The 21,444-nt window shown below is 35.1% G+C and overlaps 1 protein-coding gene across 1 annotated transcript in view; it reads left to right on the top strand.

The window, feature by feature from the left end:
- Nucleotides 1–21,444, top strand: part of LOC140162030 (uncharacterized) — a 68,107-nt gene that overhangs the window by 21,283 nt on the left and 25,380 nt on the right. Inside the window, exon 2 of the mRNA XM_072185320.1 lies at nt 8,048–8,196. Within this exon, the coding sequence (XP_072041421.1) occupies nt 8,048–8,196 (149 nt within the window). The remainder of the gene's footprint in view (nt 1–8,047; nt 8,197–21,444) is intronic.

A 21,444-nucleotide genomic window follows, 5' to 3' on the forward strand; every position in this document is an offset into this window, starting at 1 on the left:
GATTTTATCAAGGAAAAGGCAATCCCCCTCTTAAGGTGGGCGTACACGAGGCAATTTCAATTGCAAGGCCCATTACTTAGTGGGTGAGATTATGTGCTCACTGACCATGAAGCTGAGCAATTGATCAAAATACACGAAGAAATGCTGGGCCTTGCAATTCCTTGAGCGTGATCATAGGTTTGGGGATATACTCAAAACATAAGTAGTGGTTAATGATTTTCGTAATCATATCAAAATGGCTGTGTTGTCCTGAAAGCAAAAGATTGCCATCCTCTCCTGAATATCTATACAATTTTCCATAAAGAAAAGGCTAAGGAAAACTAAGATTAAAAGGGCTAAACACCACCACCAACAACCACATAGGCTAAGTGTATAATGTACATTATCATGTTGTGGATGGTGAATCAAGCTGGTCCCTACACATTCCCAAATGAATGCAGTGACCAGCCGGTGTTCACTCAGCTGATTGGCTGGAGGAGGTTAGATTGCATGCAACAACCTTGAAAGTAGAGCATGTCTCTACCTTTTTGCCTGTTGCTTGGGGGATTAATTTGCCTGATGCACGGGGAATAATTCCTTGCAAATCCAAAATACACGGAGCAATCTTTTTACAAGGTCTGTGCAACAGGCAATTGCTTGGAAAATTGCCTCGTGTATGTCGGCCTTTACAACCTATCGACAGGTCTCATTTCTATAATGAGGTGTCACCGGGTTTGGAACAGATAATAATATCAAATATAAACACCATGGAATTCACCACATCACGACCAAGCTCACATTGGGCGCCCCTTTTTTAAAGGAATTTTTATTGATTCTTTACATGCATGTTCTAGCCCAGACGGTTACCAAGGGGGTGACACTAAATTCACGGTTGTTCTATTAGCAACGCAAAACCTATGAAAAATTCCGCTGGTTTACTAGCTAGAAAGTGAGGCCAGTTATCGATCCGTTATGAATTCATGTTCGACCCCTTGGATCATGTTAATTGATATTGGCAAATAACAACGTTGTTAGTTCTACGAACTTTACCTGTTCAATGAGAGTATAGCGCGCCCCCAATACATCTGGGCACAAACCAGGCGAAAACGATCCAGTTTAATGAAATGGCGGACGGGTATTCCCATCAGGCACCAGTGATATGTTTTTTTCAAAGAAAGTCTACTAATTTGATATTAAATGACATTTTGCAATAGCAAAGTCAAAATTAGGACTTGCTGTCAATAATATGAAGGAAATATGTGACAGAGGCAAGGTGTGAAATACAAGTAGTATTTGAAGTTACAATAACCTTTGATACCCGACCTGACCTTCCATCATGGCGTCTTATTCGTCTTATGTATTTCTATTATTATCTCAAGTAAAATAAAATACCAATCTGCACTAAGCAGACAGAATGTTACTTGGCTCCCAGCATGAATGATTGATTTTATACGGAGGTAAAGAAATCCATACCCTCGTTTTATCTTTTCTGTTTCTGTTTCTGTTTCCGGTTTCGGTTTCGGATCTCATTGTTATTTTGAAGTGTTAGCATGGTACGTGTGAACAATCCTTTTATTCTAGTCTTTTGTTGACTACAGAAAAGTTGAACGAAGATCACTTCTGTTTCGGTTTCGGGAGTTATGTTAATTTCTGCCATGAAAAAAAGTGAGATGAGAGGGTTGATGCTAATCTAGACAAAAGAAGTGTCTAAATTTTACGGTCGTAAATTCGCGATAAATTGTACGGCTTCAATTGACTTGCGTTGGGTGTATAGGTACTCCAGCCTAAGCGGGAGTAGACTGTGAAAATAGCCCAACGTAGAAATATACATTAACACGATTAATATAAATTAATCAATAGTAATCAGTGTTGCCAAGAATTACGTATACTTGTTCGTGCCATCGCGCAAAAATCGGTCATATTATGATTATGTAGCGATTAAACGGGGAATTATTTTCGTCCCAAATACGTTAAAACTTGGTAATATCCAACACTAGAGAAGTGCGTTGAAGTGAAACTAATAGGATTTCTTTCATTGGAATTGAGAGGAGAGGAGAGGAGAGGAGAGGAGAGGAGAGGAGAGGAGAGGAGAGGAGAGGAGAGGAGAGGAGAGGAGAGGAGAGGAGAGGAGAGGAGAGGGAGGGAGGGAGGGAGGGAGGGGAGGGAGGGGCAGGAGGGGCGAGATGGGGCGAGCAGAGCAGGGAGGAGTTTATTCCGTTTATTCCGAGAGGAGAAGAGGCAGGGGTCCTTTTTTTAAATGTCATAGTAATATGGACCATAATGACACCAAATTTTTGTTTGGACATGATGTAGGCCTTGCCTGCCTAGTTAAATGACTGACATGAGTAAGATTGCCCACTTGAGACGCCAGTGTTGCATATAATTGACTTATCCAACCTTTATTGACAGACATAAGTGTGATTGACAGCACCTATTATTACCTCTTCAAATGAGAAGCATGATGCCCCAGACGTAACAATGAAGTCAACTTACACACCATCCTACTTAATCCCTTGCGTTTTCGTTTCTGAACAATAGACCTCCCGAAACAGAAAATATGAAACGAGCCATAGTGTATGTGCAAGCCGTGCAACAATACTCCAAATATTTACGGTAAATCTGAATAGTGGTCACATGTTGACATATCGTGTGTTCGGGAAATCACATGGCAACATTTTAAGATTTCAGACTTGTTCCTGCTTATTAAGTTATAGCTTGTGATGTCCCGTTTGTATTTAATTATGTTCTCATTATTTTAGCTTCCTTTTTTCATGAATTATTTATTTATTTATTTATTCTTTCATTTTTTAGGTTCCTTCCTTCCTCCCGTATCCTTACGATTTTTATCATTTTGGTAATCTCTTAACCAAACCCAGTACCCCTTTTTGTCCTACTTTCTTTTCTTTTCTGGCACGGAAAGTTGGCCTATGCATATGCGTCTTCCTTTTATTTATATAGATTTATTTATTTATTTACTCTAATCCACAACCCTGTACCCATAACCCATCCATAGTAGGCCTACCTTTTCAGTTTTGTCCTACTTTCTTTTCTTTTCTATTTCTCTGGCACGGAAAGTTGGCCTATGCATATGCGCCCCGTGCGTGCGAGTCACATCCCTTGTACGTCAACGCACTAACACCAACGCGCTGCCAGTTAGTTACGGTACGCGCTACCACTGAGTTTTGACAATAAAAAATCCCGGTTTTAACCATATTTGTTGACCGTTTTCAACCAAATAAAGTGCAATGCATTTCCCGTATATATTCCTCAATCTCCGGACGATTCATAGGCCTAGAATAAATAATGAAATTGTACACTGACTGTCTGCACCCCGGGTCTCCACGCAGGCACTATCACCACTCTAGACTACCAGACCACTGTTTCCTACGTTACCTTAGTGATGACGCAAAGACCTGATTCACGCGTCGTAGCCTTAATTTCTTGGCTGCCAACCTTGATGCAGTGGCGGTAAATGGGGCGCGTAGATCTGCGTAGGGACGAAAAGCTCGTAAGATCATTATTAAATTATGCGCTGTTGTGCATCTAGATAGTCTGAATCATTTCTTGGCCACCTCGCAGTTGGCAGAAAACGGGGCAATGTTGCTCTGCGTATGGTTTTGTAATGGAAATATTATTACGCGGTTCACACTGTCCTTATTACCCACAATGCCACTGCGATCGATTTTGCATAGCAACACTACAGTTTTTTATCATGTTTATGTTATTCTCTTAGTTACCACCAATTTTTGCAAAAACGAATGTCCGATGGAAAAATGGCAATATGTACCCGATCAATACACCAATAAATCAAAGCCGAAAGTCTAAGCAATTCGGAGAACACTCGTGCACAAGATGGGCAATCTTCCTTTTATTTATATAGATGATACTAATTTTTTGTTATAACCAACTGGTACACGAAATATACTAGCTTATTATCAGCCTTCACTCAGCAATGGTGTGTCAGATCTTTGGAACTGTCGGGATTCTAGAAATCTGACGGGTGTCAGAATTCTGGAATTCCGACAGCTGTCAAAAAGTTGGAATTATTTTGTAACGTCGGGTTCATGTTATTTTCTTAATGAAAGTTTAAAGCGATATTCTGAAGGGGAAAACCCCGGGAAAAACCCCGATTTTGCATAGAGGCGCACTGAACTACTTGGATTTGGACAGCCCTTAGAAGGGTTGCAGGATGGTGGGGTGGGAGAGGGTGGCCTTCCCAGCAATCAGGTGCCCCAAAGTGCCGTACGGAACATGTTGAAACGGGTAGGCCTATGAGCCTAGGCCTGGGCCGCTGCGGCCTACAGTTTAATAATGTAGAGGGTAGGGGGAGTAGGCCTATATTGGAATTTAGTCAATTGTCTTTTGTATGTTGTTAATATAATTTTAATATTGATGAATGAATGAACTTGAATAAAATAATAATGAAAAAAAATAAAACAAGAAATGATTTCGTCCATTGTTTAAATTCTGTACCATAGGCCGTACACCTATTATATTATTATATGAACGTAGGCCTAGGGCCTATGTTGAATATGTTTTACAATGCTTCTGATGTTTTAGTCACCATGCAGAATACCCCTTTAAATCTCTTGAAATCACTTTATCGATAATATCAGCCATAGCCTAAGTGCATTGAAATCCCTCACATAATACGTTATAACGTCTAACTTCCAAGCCACACCCAGTGGTGGTGACGCGCTGCAGAAATATCTTAAGGATACGATACATGATTTACCGACAAGTGACTCATTTCGGAATGCGATCATGAATTTTGAAGAAAAAAAAGTTTCCACAGGCTTCGTTGGGACTCGAACCAGCGATTCTAAACTTCCTTCGATTACGCGTCTAGCGCTTTACCGCTCGGCCACCGTGGCAGTTGAGCGATGGAGTGTAATGATAAAAGATAAATCTCATAATGCCATCTTTAGCCTTTTGTTTACTAAAAAAAGACGCGTTTTCTAAAGATAGATTAGCCATTTCATGCATAAATAGCACGAACGTTTGGGAAAGGTTTCAAACAAATAATAAAGACACTGATGTGATGATGAAATTGCGTAAGTCGGGAATAATCTGCGTCGCAATGTTTTGTTTTGGTTTTAGGAATTTGACCTTAAAATTTACGACTTCATGACATTATCATAACAAACGATATTTCAACACTATATGTCCCCATTCTTTCTCTAGAATGTTTTGTACATGTATGTGAAATAGCTTCAACAATGGTTCGCTGCATAATGGTAAAAGCCTTGACTCAAAAAAGGGCGAGAGGTACCATATTTACGGATTCAGGCTAAATTTAAAATTGATATAAAACGTTCGTTTTTTGATCGATTACAAAAATTAATTTTTGTCGTATAAAGAAATTGTATCTGGCGTGAATTACGCTACATTTTTTATTCCTAGGGCTCTTTGACTCCTTCAAATATTTTTTTTAATGATAGAGTGAATCCCCTGGCCCTCTATAATTACGCACGCACAAAAGATCGATCCCCCTTAATGTTGTTGTAAAAGTTATCTATCAAATTTCAGGAATTTTACAGTTTTTATTGTCAAAATTCCAAGCATGTTACTAATTCCTACTAATACAAATAAATAAATAAATAAATAAATAAATAAATAAATAAATAAATAAATAAATAAATAAATAAATAAATAAATAAATCCCTTTCTTTCTTTTTTTTAAATTTCCGTTGCTCATAAATAAATACCTAGTACATACAAGTACTTTGCTCACAAAAATCGTATTTATTTATTTAATTTACTTATTTATTTATTTATTTATTTATTTATTTAGGTTTTCTATTTAATAAATTATTTCTTTATTTATTTGAGTGTTTTCAATTTTAAAGTTCCTAATATTTGACACTGAGAATATTCCCGGAGAATATTGTCACAATTTTGGAAATTTCAATACAATTCCCAATATTTGACAGTATATAAGAACATTGTAAAAATTCTGGAATTTTTAAAATTCCTAATATTATATATATTTGATAGTGAGAATATTGACAGAATCCCGGAATTGTTTTAATTCCTAATATTTGACAGTGAGCATATTGTCACAATTCTGGAATTTATGATTCATAATATTTGACAGTAGTAAAAACATTGCCAAAATTCTGGAATTTTTAAAATTCCTAATATTTGACAGTCAGAATATTGTCAGAATCCCGGAATTGTTTTTTCCTTATATTTGACAGTGGGCTTATTGTCATAATTCTGGAATTTATGATTCCTAATAGGCCTATTTGACAGTAAGTAGGCCTAAATTGTCAACTAATTCTTGAATTTTAAAAATTCCTAATATTTGACAGTGTGAATATTGTCAGAATCCCGGAATTGTTTTGAAGTCCTAATATTTGATAGTGAGCATATTGTCACATTATTCTGGAATTTTAATAAGATTCCTAATATTTGACAATGGAGCATTGTCACTATTCTGGAATTTTTAAAGTTCCTTATTTTTGACAGTGAGAATTTTGTCATATTTCTGCAATTTTAGAATTAGATAAGAAGCACAGTGCGTGAATAAAAGAACGAAAGTGATAGTATATTAGGCCCATTCTTTTTAATCGTTTATTTTAATAGTAGGCCTATTCAGAAATTGTTCCCAATTTTTGACAAATTTTCAAAATTCCTTACATCTGTCTTTGCAAGATTTATTTGCGTACTTCTATAATTAGACGAACTTATCCTACATCAATTTTATATATTGACAAGCACGGTCTGGCAGCATGGACCAATCAGCGTCTTTCTACCGGGCATTTACACAAACAGCACGGAGGTCATTTCGTTCCTATTTCGTGTCAAATGACACGAATAGGCACCATTCAAGATTTTGACAGCGCCCTCTGTCGAAATTCCAGAATTCCGACAGTTCCAAGTTTCTGACGCAGCCTGTCAAAAACTTGGAATTGTCGAAATTCCAGAATTACGACAGAGGGCGCTGTCGTAATTCTAGAATTCTGACAATTCCAAGTATTTGACAGGCTGCGTCAGAAACCTGAACTGTCGAGATTCTAGAAATCTGACAATTCCAAGTTTTTGACAGGCTGCGTCAGAATCTTGGAATTGTCAGAATTCCGGAATTCTGACAATTCCAAGAATCTGATGCAACAGGCATATCCAGGCCCCGGGATCCAGGCATTCTCCGTCTGGCCAACATCACTGTCACCCTCAATACGTCTGGGCACAAATTTAAATAACAATACGCTATTTACATATCAATGCGGCCTCATGCTAATTAAAGCTGCCGTTTCCAGGAGTTCTTCTATGCGGTTACGTTTGCGGCATCGGTTAATACAGATTAGCTCATTTAGTAAAACATCTTTGGGATTTGCCTAGTAACTGCGAGATTTTACATTTGCGAGATTTTGCGAGACAATCTCATACCCAATCTTTTTCTGTTTTTTACAGATTTAGAAGCCAATTCTTGATCGATTTCCCCGAATATAGTTTAATGCACCCCCGTTTTTATAAGCTATCTCCAGTGTGAATTTAGGGATTCAATCATGTTTCACCGTTGTTCATCACCGTTTAACAACGATGCGGCCGCGTCGTCTGCGTGGTTTACTTCGCGAGGGCAGCTTTCAACAACGAAAAGAAGCTAAATATCGTATAATTCACGATTATTTTACGAGGAATGTCAGTTCATCATTGCCACTCAGCCTTACAAAAACTTCGATGATTTCTCTTTTGATATCAGCAATAAAACTACAGAATAAAACGGCAATGTTTAGCCGCTACCTGAAAAATACTGAATTCAACTTGTAAGCTGGCATACGCACAAAGGTTCCAGGCATGACGAATTTTACGCGCTCTCGCGTAACGCGTAGTCTCGCTCGCAATCGCGTATACGCTACAGTAAAAGTGTGGGTTCATCACGGTTTAACAACGGTTGGCTCCTGTACAAAGGTATAGGAAGAGTTGTTGAATTCATGATGCTTCGAACAAAGGCCCTGAAAAGCCACTGAAAAAGCCTTATCGACAAACATTTTAAGAAAAAAACGAACTTGGGACTGATCGCAAATTATAGTAAGATATAACAACACTTTCCTTTTTTCCTCAGCCGACATTGGGATTTTGACCGATTCATCACCACCGAAGATCTACGTGTTTCCGATGGCAAACATTGTTGTTAATGAGAGCACGGAGATCCCATTTTCAAGCACCATCTACAATCCTGGGGCGGTGGACTATGATCCGGTGGATGAAAAAGTAAGCCATATCAGTGATTGATTTTCAAGGCGTGCGAGTTAAAACGCCTGTCCAAGTGTGATTTAGCACACCTCAATTCCTAACTTGTTATTAAACCCAAGTTATTATTGGTTAGAGCTAAATCAGTCAGTGCAAGCGACAGGGGTACATGTACGTGACTTGCTCTGACAAAATAAAGAATGGCATTATTAATATTAGACCGATGTGAACTGCACAAGGATGATGACTTGTTTGTTGAGAGGCTTTTGATTACTGATATGTTTAATACACAGAAAACCAGGCAAACCAGCTCCAGTTGCCAGTGACCAGAAAGCCTTTCACTCTAATTAAAAAGAAATAGTAAAAATTACTCAATATTGAGTAAAAAGAGAAAAGAGAAATGAAATGAGTCAAATGGAACTCAATATTGAGTAAATGTTTACTCAATTTGAGTAAAATTAATCAACATTGAGTTCTATTCACTCAATTTGTTGGTTTGTCCCCTTTTTACCCGACATTGAGTGATTTTATGTAAAGTGTAGTAAATGGCTTAGAAAAGCGGAGTCAATTTCTTCTTTTATGTTAGGTGAAAAATATAGGGTGGTTTTAGAGCACAGCTAAAACCGAATAGGGCAGATCCTCACTACCACCCCCCCCCCCAAAAAAAGGCTCTCTTTAAAGCAAATGTTAAATGTGTGGAACGCTCACCCAAAACTGGTTCTATATAAAAGGGTTTTTTATTAGCTCCAAAGAGTTATTTGGTTCTTAAAAGAAGTATTTAACGTTTACATTAAGGGAAGGGGTATGAACGTTTGGACAGTATTTATTGTGGGACATTAGAGCACATCAGACATATCGAATCGCATTCTGAATACGAAAAATGTCCTTCTGATATCAAATAATTTTGATTTTTTGAAATTCGCAATGTAATACACATTTTATGACAAATCATTAAAATTGATATTTTTGATATTTAACAGTACTTGAAGTAAACTTTATAAATCTGATGATTTATACTTAAAGTGTATGTAGGTGGGATGAAAAGCCGACGATCAATTGAAAATTTTGACCTTTCGCATTGAAGATATGGATTTTTTTCCCAAAACACCAAAAAATAATAGGTCTTTTTGGGAAAAAAATCCATATCTTCAATATAAAAGGTCAAAATTTTCAATTGATCGTCGGCTTTTCCTCCCAGCTACATACACTTTAAGAATATATCATTAGATTTATAAAATTTATTTCGAGGACTGTTATATATCAAAAATTTGAAAAATATCATATTTTAATAATTTGTCATAAAATTTGTATTATATCGTGAATTCAAAAATGAAAATTATTTGATATCAGAAAGACATGCTTCGTATTCAGAATGCAATTCGATACGTCTGAGGTGCTCTCATGTCCCACAAAAAATACTGTCGAAACGCCATAAACGCTCATTCTAGATCCCTTAACATTTTTGTATAATTTCTGTAAATGCACACAAGTGCAAGAAGGCCCTATCTCCAATATGATAGCTTCTCGCTCTAAACCTTCGACATTATTTGAGCATTAATATGAAATTTGGAATTGAATCAAAATACTGGATTTTCTATTTCTAGCAATGCTACGTTGCGTGTGACACCATCACACTTCATCAGGCAACTGACCCGCTGGACTGGTCATGTGCAGGGACAGGCGATTTGCGCGGAAAAAAAATTGCAAATTGCGCGGAATTGCGCGGAAAAAAAGTTCCGCGCAAATCGCCTGTCCCTGGTCATGTGACAGTTGTATTCATAGATCGATTTCTAAACACATATTTATTTATTCATTTATTTATCACGGTTGTTTGATGGGATCATTTATTAGTTTTTCAAACAAAACATCATGTACAACTAAATTTTAGGCCTGAACAGCTAAATGTGATATCATGCTAATGTATACAGATGCTTTTGAGTCATTCTCAACTTTAATTTTCCCTCTTTTACAAAATTATTCACTTTTATAGCATTTTTATAGCTTTTTCGGATATAAAATGTATCTATTAATGACAAAATTGGTGGCGCTATTTAGTTCTGGAAATTACTCTTTTAAGCTTTTAATACAAACAACTCCTTTTATTGTTTGCTAAAATGTGTTTATAAAATTTCATTGTTGCTTGTTTCACCTATTCCAGCTGTTTTAATGGCAATATTAATCACATGCCCCTTGCAAATAAAGAAATATGATTCAGGATAAATAGCGCCATCTATAGTTTGTATTTAGTTAATAATGAAACCAATTCTATATACATCAAACAACCTTGTTATTTCTTATTTAACCTGAGGTGACCAATCAATGCACTGTCACTGTTCTCCCTTGGTTCCCAGGTGAATTTTCCCCATATCAAATGCCAAATTAATTTGGACTTTAAGTACTTCTTCGCTGACATAGTATACTGAGCACAAAAAGTATCCGAACACTTAAGGGATCTAGAATGAGCGTTTATGGCGTTTCGACAGTATTTTTGTGGGACATGAGAGCACCTCAGACGTATCGAATTGCATTCTGAATACGACGCATGTCTTTCTGATATCAAATAATTTTCATTTTTTGAAATTCACGATATAATACAAATTTTATGACAAATTAATAAAATTTGATATTTTTCAAATTGTTGATATTGTAACGGGAAGTTCACGGCCAGTCCGATAAATTTTATCACTAACTATTAATATAAATTTAGGCCAACCAATTCTCCAGTCCCAAGTTATTTTCATTTAGATCATGTATTTTCTCACGGAAATAGATGTTCACAATTCTGCCCTTTTTGTGGTTAAAAACACCTAACAATAGCTGCATATTTCTACCAGAGTTTCCGTGTTCTGTAATAATGGGACAACAAAGACTATTGTTAATGGGTGTTGAGCTTACTAATGATGATTGCAGTTAATAAGATTATCCACTTGTGATATCAGGAATCGGCTTATTCATGAGTTTATATAACTTGTTGTGAAGGACGAATATTCACGATTTGGTAAACAAGTTCTCCCTTTCACTAAATGACATGTGAATATTAATTATGAAGATGTATTAAATTGTTTTGAACGTATTTAATTTATCAGCTACGTCATCAAATTTCATAACCCTAATTTCTGCTGAGTAATGGTTTCGTAACCAATATTTCTGCTGACGTGGCAGACTCCAAAAACACATAAATAGAGGTCCCAAACCCAGGGAAAGTCAGTCAGACCGTTGGCAGGGCTACGACACTCAGCTCATTTGCATGGCATAATTACCCGTCTCCTCCGCAGCCAATTTGGTTTCGCTCCATCGAAATCAAGCTGGCCACGGAGAGACTACCCTCCTTGTGTTTGTTCATTTGTGTATGGAGAGCCATTATTGGAGTCTATAATGACTTAGGCTACGCTGTCAGCTAGAGTCCGACGCTGCATTGTACTAGAAATACCTTTTCTGTGAAATCGCTATAGAGCCAACCGGGAACACGTATTCGTTTTGAAAATATAGCATTAAAATTAGTATCACCCTTGTGGCCCCCGTGCAGTGGAAAACCTTAATTCTTTCATTAAAAAGAAATGAAAATAAAAAACAACACGGATCTACCTGTGCACTTATAAAATGTGCACAGCAATTTGTCTCAAATATGAGTGAATTTTAAGAAACATACGGGATATGATGAACATTGACCTGACGCCATGATAGCAGGATCTATTAGTCGTTTTATATACAATGTATATACCGTATTGTCATAATACCAATATATGTCATAATATATAATGAATAATATTTAGCAACGTAAACGTGCAGTTCATATGCACAAACGAATACTGATCTTTATGATATTCAGGTTTTTGTTCATCACATATAACATGTCACATAGGAGGTCATTCGTGTTGACCTTCATCTATTGTATTTGTTCAACTGTGTATGGAGAGGATTAACGCCATTAAAACTCCATCAGTATTAGGGCGTAGTTCAGTGAACTCACCGTATTGCTATTCCAAGTACTTTGATAATACAGATAATATGTATTAATGGGTCGAGGCGATTGCATTGAAAAACCTGATAAATTATTCATAACAGTTACGTAATCAATCGATAGTGCGGACACTTTTCATTTGCAAACCACCAAAATTCGTGATCTTTTAGCGTTGAAAAGAAACCATGTGAATAGAGTGCCCTCTCAAGAATAGGTTCTCTGTGCCGTTGGTCTTGATCGAGAGAGTAGCTCTCGATAGCTTTACCGATTCATGATATTCAGGTGAATATCAGTAATACTTATATAGAGAAAACGTACTGCATAGGCCTGCGTGCCGAAACTTAAGAGTTACAACATTAAAAGGAGCTTGGGTATTAACGTAAAATACTTGCGTGTATTTTTGTCTATATTAATTGTACTTTGCAATTAATAATTCCCGTAACCCAGTTGTGAGCCCCGCACGACCGGCGTTATAATATATAATAGTCCTCGAAATAAATTTTATAAATATAATGATATATTCTTAAAGTGTATGTAGCTGGGAGGAAAAGCCGATCAATTGACAATTTTTACCTTTTATATTGAAGATATGGATTTTTTTCCCCAAAAGACCTTTTTTTTTTTTTTTTTTTTTTTTTTGGTGTTTTGGGAAAAAATCCATATCTTCAATACGAAAGGTCAAAATTTTCAATTGATCGTCGGCTTTTCATCCCACCTACATACACTTTAAGTATAAATCATCAGATTTATAGTACTGTTAAATATCAAAACTATCAATTTTTAATGATTTGCCATAAAATGTGTATTACATTGCGAATGTAAAAAAATCAAAATTATTTGATATCAGAAGGCCATTCTTCGTATTCAGAATGCAATTCGATATGTCTGATGTGCTCTAATGTCCCACAATAAATACTGTCCAAACGTTCATACCCCTTCCTTAAAACAAAAGCAATAGCTTACAGATACTAACGCTAATTTACTAAATAAAGTAGTCGTATAAATTGAGAATTTTGATACCTCATTAATTCGCCACGATGCGATTTTATTCTCCCAATTTATACCAATTTGAACATAAAAAAGAGAGCATCTCTAAAGTGACGCAATTTATAGATTTTTCCCCTCAAAACACGCTAATTATGAGCACGGCGAGTGGGTGTTGATCTGTCACGCTATAATGAGCCTGTTAGAATATCAGGTAATCACCCAGAAGGAGCAAATAGCCCAAATTTGTCACTTTTGAAATGCTCTTTTTCCATTCAATTCGGTATAACTTGGAAAAAAAAGTCGGATCGTGCCCAATGAGGTATCAAAATACGCAGAACACAACTATCCATATAATGATTACTTCTCGTAGATCGTCAGCCTGCTACGCTTATTGCCGGCCCAAGTCATTTTTGTAATTTTGAGAACAAAGTACAAAATATGGTTCGTTAGGGATCAAAGTTTACATTCAGTATTCCATTCCATCTCTGCGCTACACTGCAAAAACAAGTGTTTTTATTTAAACACCATATTGTGTTTATTAGAGCAACACTTAATAAACACATAATTCATGTTAATGGTTCTAACACTAATGTTCATAAATTAACATTTGGTGTTATATTACAAACATTACCGTGGTCGCCCCAACCCCGGGGGGCTGAAGAAAATTCAATTTTGCCACATCTTCCTCAACAGCTCGAAAAGGTTGACCCAATTTTTTTCTCGGTCGTTTGAAAAAGTGAAGAGCAAAAAAAAAGGGTTTCGGGCCCTAGCGCCCTAAAAGCAGCACATTTTGATGTATTCCGCCCTTTTTTATTTACTAATTCTTTTTGCCGCCCCTTCGTTTTTGCCGCCCCTGTTTTTGCCGCCCCTTATTCTTCCGCCGCCCCTTCATTTTGGCCGCCCTGCTTTTATCCCAGGGGGCTGGCGTCCCCAAAGCCCCTCCCCCAAATAAGCGCATGAACACCTGCCATTATTGATAGTCCCGGTGGCCTTGCCATTCATAGGCTCTTCGATGTTTATACGGAATCCCATACTCTTTCTTTTGCAAGATGTATGATGAATGCTGACGAAAGCGTTCTTCATGCCTTGAAATCAAAACTTAATCGTGAAAGCCAATGGAAGCGCAAAATGCTTAAGTGTTAAATGCTGAAGTTGCCAAAGGGGTCACTGATTCGCCAAATAAATGGGACCCCCTGCTTACTCAGCGCTCTGAATTTTGGAAAAATTATATCCTCCCTCTTATTGTTCAAGGGAATTTCCTCAGTTGAGTGTCTTTATGATATTGCTTTTGTTTTCAGTGTTCGGATACTTTTTATGCGCAGTATATTATGTTCATTTCATACACTCCTATTTAGTGAGAACCAATCAGATCAGACGTTAGTAAATTACTAGCCGCGCATAAATATTGTATAATTGCACGGGCGAGCACTCCGCATAGTGCTTTCGCATCGCGTAGGATTGATTCATTTTCCTTGCGGGTTTTTTTTTTATCTTTGACAAATAAATTGTCTAGCTTCCGCCTTTATTACTGAAATTCTATATTCTTTCTTTCTCTATTTCTTTCTTTGTACTATTTTTTTAAATATAGTGTCATCATTTAATATTCCAATATATTTTGCTATAATTCCATTTTTCTTTATCTATATTTATCCTCAGTTTTCGTTTTGTATTCAACATTATTTGATCAATTCTTTTTATTTCCTGAATAAATAACATCAATATCGGTACGGATTTTCCAGTGTCATTGTATATTATTCTAGATTTGTAAATAGCAAAACACCCCAAAACAATTAAAATATTAGCTAAATGTTTTTCATGATTTTCAATATCCCACCCACATAAAATGTTTTCCAGGTTTATTTTAAACAAGTTGCAATTTTCCATTTGACAAATAAAGTTTGAAAATTTAATCCAGAATACGTTGTTATTTGAACACATAAAGAAATGTTCCAAATTATCTGTACTATTACAAAAATCACATGTATCTGAATTACTAAGTTTCCATAAATACAAATTCCTTTTACATGGAATAAGATTGTATAACACATTAAATTGGAATTGCCCCGATCTATTTTCAATTCTGTTTCGAATTTTAAATTGAAATACCTTTTCCCACACATTTTCATACACGACACGTTTTTCCCAATACTTAATACACACAGGTTTCTCCAGATCAGTATTTAACATACTATAAATTTCTTTCGTTTCAAGAATGGATATGTGTTTAAATTGCTTATTCTGAAATTCAAAAATAGTGAACGATTTTTCTTTACAGGAGGACATAGAATTACTCCTGACCCCTTTTTTCCAGTTTTCCGGAATCGCGTGAATTAATTTGTGAAATAAGAAAATATTCAGTGGATTTTTGATAATTTGAGATAGTTCATTTAAATTTAAAAACCTATTATTTGTAACAATGTCTTTCATGCGTATTATACCTGCATCAATCCATTCCTTGAAGAAAAGAACTTTATTGATGGCGCTCTGAGTGTGAAGACGTGAATCATTTGGGTCTCCGAGAAATCGGCTAAAATTTACAATTTCATACTCCTACGCAGCAAATATTCTGCTTGAACCTGAAATTTATTGTTTCAAGAACCCGTCTAAAGGTATATCTACAATTTATATCAACTTATATGATGACATCCGTGAGTTTGAACCTAATATTATTGTTGTGAAACGGACCTACACTGACTGATACCAAAAATTCACAGTCAGTCAGCTAGTGCTACCACAAAGGAGATCGATACATCGATTCGGACTTCGATCTACATCTACCGATAGACAATACACATAGTGAAAACATGTCGGATGACACACGGTCGGATGATAAAGTGACACAACAAGTTAGAAACAGTAGTATTGCCGGCGACTCTGACGTGAGTAACTCTGATCTGAAACAATTTATGCTAGATATGAGGAAAGAAATGTTGGATATGAAGAATGACATACTCTCAAAATTGACTGAAAACCAACAAGATATTAAACAAATCAAGGATGAGTTGACAACGGTACGGTCTACTCTTAACGATGTAGAACAGGCAACAAGTTTCCACGCACAGAGGCTTGACGATATTGAGCAGAAGAAAGTTCCAGAATTAAAAGCTGAAATGGACAAAAAGGTTCAATTACTAGAGGAGAAACTGTTGCTCCTTGAGATACATGACAGGAAAAGAAATTTACTGGTCTATGGCGTAGAAGAAGAAAAAAATGAAGACACAAAAATGGTAATGCTGGATGTGTGGCATCACAACTATTCATGTTCAGAGGAACAGTTAGAAAGAGGTGTAGTTATGACTTCTTGCCACCGTCTTCCCCAATCACGTCATGCTAGATGCGATAGTGATGGGAATCTACCACCGCGACCAGTGATAGTGCGCTTTGGATTTGATTCCGATAGAGCATTCTTTGGTAACCTGAACAATATGAAACGGGGTTGCAAACTTCGTGTACTTGACGATTTGCCACCAGAAATGAAAAGAGAACGTGGCAGACTTGCTTCCATTGCTTATAACATAAGGAAGGAGCAGCATCAATCTACAAAGATTGTTGTGGTTGGAACAAAGGTGTCATTGCAGTACAAACCTCGAAATAGACCAGATTTGGACTGGAAAACTTACAAGGATTCAAATTAACTGAACTGAACTCATATTATGTACAAGGGACTACCCCGGAGAACTACAACAGACTAGTGTCAGAAAAAGTTTATGCATCAAAGAAATTACCTTATAAATAAATACCTTGTAAAAATGTGTTCAAAAAAACTATTTATTTTTAGAGAGATATAGCAAAAAAAAAAAAAAAACACCAAAAAACAAAATATATTACAAAATACAAGTGAGGTGTCTATAATTATGCAATATGGAGATGTTCTTATTTTGGCAATAATCATGAAATAACCATGTCAAATAAATAAAAAAAAAAAAAAAAAAAAAAAGAAACCAACCAGGTAAAGTAAATGAAGGAAATACTGTATATAAGTCAAAAGTCTTAAAAAGCTCTTTGAAAATTTGAAAATGATACTTATAAAGTATACAACAAATTTATTTATGTTCGATTTCAATATTTTGCTGTTTTATTTTCTGTTTGTTTTTCAGGGACCCAGATGGTTTCTACCTTATTTGATTTGTTTGCAATTAACAAAGAACTTTAATTGCAATTATTTTTTATCTTTTAACATTTTTGTATTAGAAATTGGTAAGAGTTATATATTGTTGGTGTTTTCTTTCTGTTATGTCTGTTAATATTAAGGATGTATGTGTTAAGTGCTCAAAAATTGTAAAACAATGTCACAAGGATATATCATGTAAAATTTGTAACGGTTACGTTCATAAAAATGTACCTTATTAAAGCCTAAACAATTAAAATGTCTAAATCCAAAGGATTGGATCTGCTCGAAATGCATTGAACCCATTGATAATAGCGATAATTCTGATATCGAAGCAGAAGCTGACAACTTAAACCAAGCATACCACGTTAATTTAACAGATACAGACCTAGAAAAATATAATGACATGGTATTTAATCCATTAACATTTGATTGTAATTCGAGCAAGATCTATAGTGATGTAGTAAATACTGTAAACGACGATATACACGATTGTTCATATCTTACCCCTACACAGTTCTGTTCAGATCCGAAAGCAAGTAGTGGAAACTTTAACATGTTAAATGTTAATATTCGAAGCTTATCCAAAATTTCGCTAAATTTAAACAATGTATTAATACGCTAGATCAAGATTTCGATGTTATTGGTATTTCCGAAACACATTTGAAAGACACACCTCCGAATATGTATAATCTTCCTGGCTACAATTTAGAATATATGAACAGGATTGGACGAGGTAAAGGAGGCGTGTGCCTTTATATCTCTGATAAAGTTGAGTATAAACTTAGGCCAGACCTTTGTCATGCCCACTCTAATTATGAGTCGTGTTTTATAGAAATTGAATGTAATTCTTCTAAAAATGCTGTAGTCGGTGTGTTATACAGGGCTCACAATTCAATAAATGACTTTATGACGGATTTTGACCCTCTTTAAAAAAAATTAACATCAGACAGAAAACAGATTTATATAATGGGTGATTTCAACATTGATTTACTAAAGGTAGATAGTCACAGACCCACTCATGATTATCTTGAACTTCTTTACTCATGTTCATTGACGCCTACAATTTATAAACCAACTAGAATTACGCCAACATCAGCTACAATTATTGACAATATTCTAACAACCAATGAAAATATAATCAAATCGACAATTTTGATTACAGACATAAGTGACCATTTTCCAACTACTTTGTCAACCAATCTTGAAATACATAAACGAAATGAAAAAAAACGAATAAGGCAACTTACACAAGAATTCATAGTGATGTTAATGTATCTAAGTTTAAAAACGACTGTCAGAGGTTAAATGGGACGAAACTCTTGACAATAATAATGCAAATGATGATTATAATACATTTATTGATACTTTTAATACTTTATATGATGATTGTATCCCATTAAAAAAATGTACGGGTAATAGAAGAAAAGAACCAATAGCACCATGGATCACCAAAGGTTTACTTAAGAGTATTAATAAAAAGAATTTACTGTATAAACAATATATTAAATCACCTAATGCTAGAAATTGTCAATTATTTAAGACATATAAAAATAAGTTACAAATGCTTCTTCGAAAATCGAAACGAAAATATTTTTTCTCTAAGTTTGAGCATGCTAAATGCAATATGAAACAAACATGGAAAACAATCAATGATGTTATTGGACGAAGCAAAAAACAATCGACTCAAAGTAAATTTAAAGATGAAGGTGGCAATACTATCAACAATCCTCAAGATATCTCAAATAAATTTAATGATTTTTTTGTAAATATAGGTCCTAATCTTGCCTCAACCATTCAACACAAAGGGAAACATTATTTTGATTATCTAAATGATACCATATCTGGGAGTATGTACCTGAAACCAATTGTTGAACTTGATATAATCAAAATTATAGATAAGTTAAAGTTAAATAAGAGTGGTGGTCACGACAATATTGGCAATCTAAACAAAAAAAAAGTTAGTCGAGAAATTGCCAAACCTCTTAATATGATATTTAATTTATCTATTTCTACCGGAATTGTTCCAGATAAAATGAAAGTAGCTAAGGTCATACCACTTTTCAAAAAACAAGATGTTGAAGTTTTCTCAAATTATCGTCCCGTTTCTCTCCTACCATGTTTTTCCAAAATTCTTGAAAGATTAGTTTTTAACAGATGTATGGATTATATTGATACTCAAGGAATCCTTAACACTAAACAATTTGGTTTTAGACCAAAGCACTCAACCTCTATGGCTATTGAACAAATGGTAGATAAAATAAATTTCGCGGTTGAGAGAAACGAGACGACTGTTGGAATATTTTTGGACTTGTCTAAAGCATTTGATACAATTGATCACAATATTCTCGTTCACAAACTAGAACACTATGGCCTTCGTGGCATTGTCTTAGACTGGTTCAGAAGTTATTTAAGTAACAGGAAACAATATGTATCTTATAATTGCCATTCATCAGAATTGAAAAATGTAATTTGCGGAGTTCCGCAAGGATCTATTCTCGGCCCTCTTTTATTTATACTATATATAAATGATATAACTAATACATCTAATATACTTGATTTCATCCTCTTTGCAGATGATACAACAATTGTATATTCACATGAAAACATAGAAAAGCAAGTCAATCTTATAAACAAAGAACTAGAGGAAGTGAGCAATTGGTTCAGAGCAAATAAATTGTCTGTTAATGCCAGTAAAACAAACTACATGATACTAGGAACGCCAAATATGACACAAATTAATGATCTGAGAATCATACTTAACTACACTACCTTAGAAAGAGTACAACAAACCAAGTTTCTTGGTGTGTTAATAGATGAATGTCTCACTTGGAAAAGCCACATAGATTGTATTTCAAAAACAGTGTCAAGAAATGTTGGTGTCATGACCAAACTAAAACATTATGTACCAGAACGTATTTTACATACCCTTTATTGTACTTTGATAATGCCCTATCTTAATTATGGAATACTTGTATGGGGGGATACCTGTAAAACTTACTTAAGTAAATTAATGAAACTTCAAAAGTGGGCTATAAGAACGATAGCAAACAGTCACTACAGAGAACATACAGGACCGTTGTTTGCAACTATAACATCTTAACTATCGAAGATATGTACACACTAGATTTGGGTACATTCATGTACAAGTATTCTATTAATGAACTCCCTCTTATATTTAATAATTATTTTTCCAAACGCTCTGATGTACATAACTACAAGACAAGACATGTAAACGACTTAAATTTGACTAAAAACAAAAAAGTTTTTTCTGATCACGCAATCCGTACTAAAGGCCCCATCCTTTGGAATTCACTAGGTATTTTTGTGAAAAACTCCAGATCTATTAAACATTTCCGTTATCAATTAAAAGAAATGTTAATCTCAAAATATACTTAATATATTATCTTTGAGCACCGTCCTTGTCTTGTCTTTTGGTTAGTGATTCCTTTTTTATGTGATGTTTGATTGATTTTTTTGTATAAATGTTATTTGTAACTTTATAATTTCTAGGGGGAGGCGATATATCTGGCCTTATTGGCCTTCTAGCCTCTTCCTCCATAATGTGTTGTTTTCTGTAAATTTTTAATTTGATTGTTTTTGTGAATGTCAGTTTTTATGGAAATAAATGAATATGAATATGAATATGAATATTTTTATGTCTTATATTTGTATTGCCCCATAATACAGTATTATTGTTTACAGAAATGTTTTTCCTTTTTCTGTTTTGCAGTGTATACCAAGCTTTTAAAACCTCTTTATAGAACAGAGGCATTTTGTCATACACAATTTCTTTTATGTCTTTCGCATTACAATTAAGCTCGAGTATTAAAGACAAGCCACCTAGCTGTTTGAACCAATGTTGTGATATTTTCTTCCATATAGCAGTATTGTTATTTCCATCTAACAGTCTAGCAATCCATTTTATTTTTAAAGCAGCTATTTGATGCTCTAAGTTTATCATCTTCAAACCACCATATTCCATATAACCTGTTATTGTTTTTCTTTTAACCTTTTCTCTTTCTGAACCCCAAAGGAAATTAAAAATTTGTCTGTTTACGTTCTTAACAACATACTCGGGTACATTTAGATTACTGGCATTATAAAGTATTTGTGAGATACCCAGCGTTTTGATAATCGTTATTTTATTATAATATGTTAGTTTTCTCGCTTTCCAGCTAATTAAGGTTTTTTGCAATTGGGTCAATTTAGG

The sequence above is a fragment of the Amphiura filiformis genome, chromosome 10, assembly GCF_039555335.1.
Source record: "Amphiura filiformis chromosome 10, Afil_fr2py, whole genome shotgun sequence".
Taxonomy (NCBI): domain Eukaryota; kingdom Metazoa; phylum Echinodermata; class Ophiuroidea; order Amphilepidida; family Amphiuridae; genus Amphiura; species Amphiura filiformis.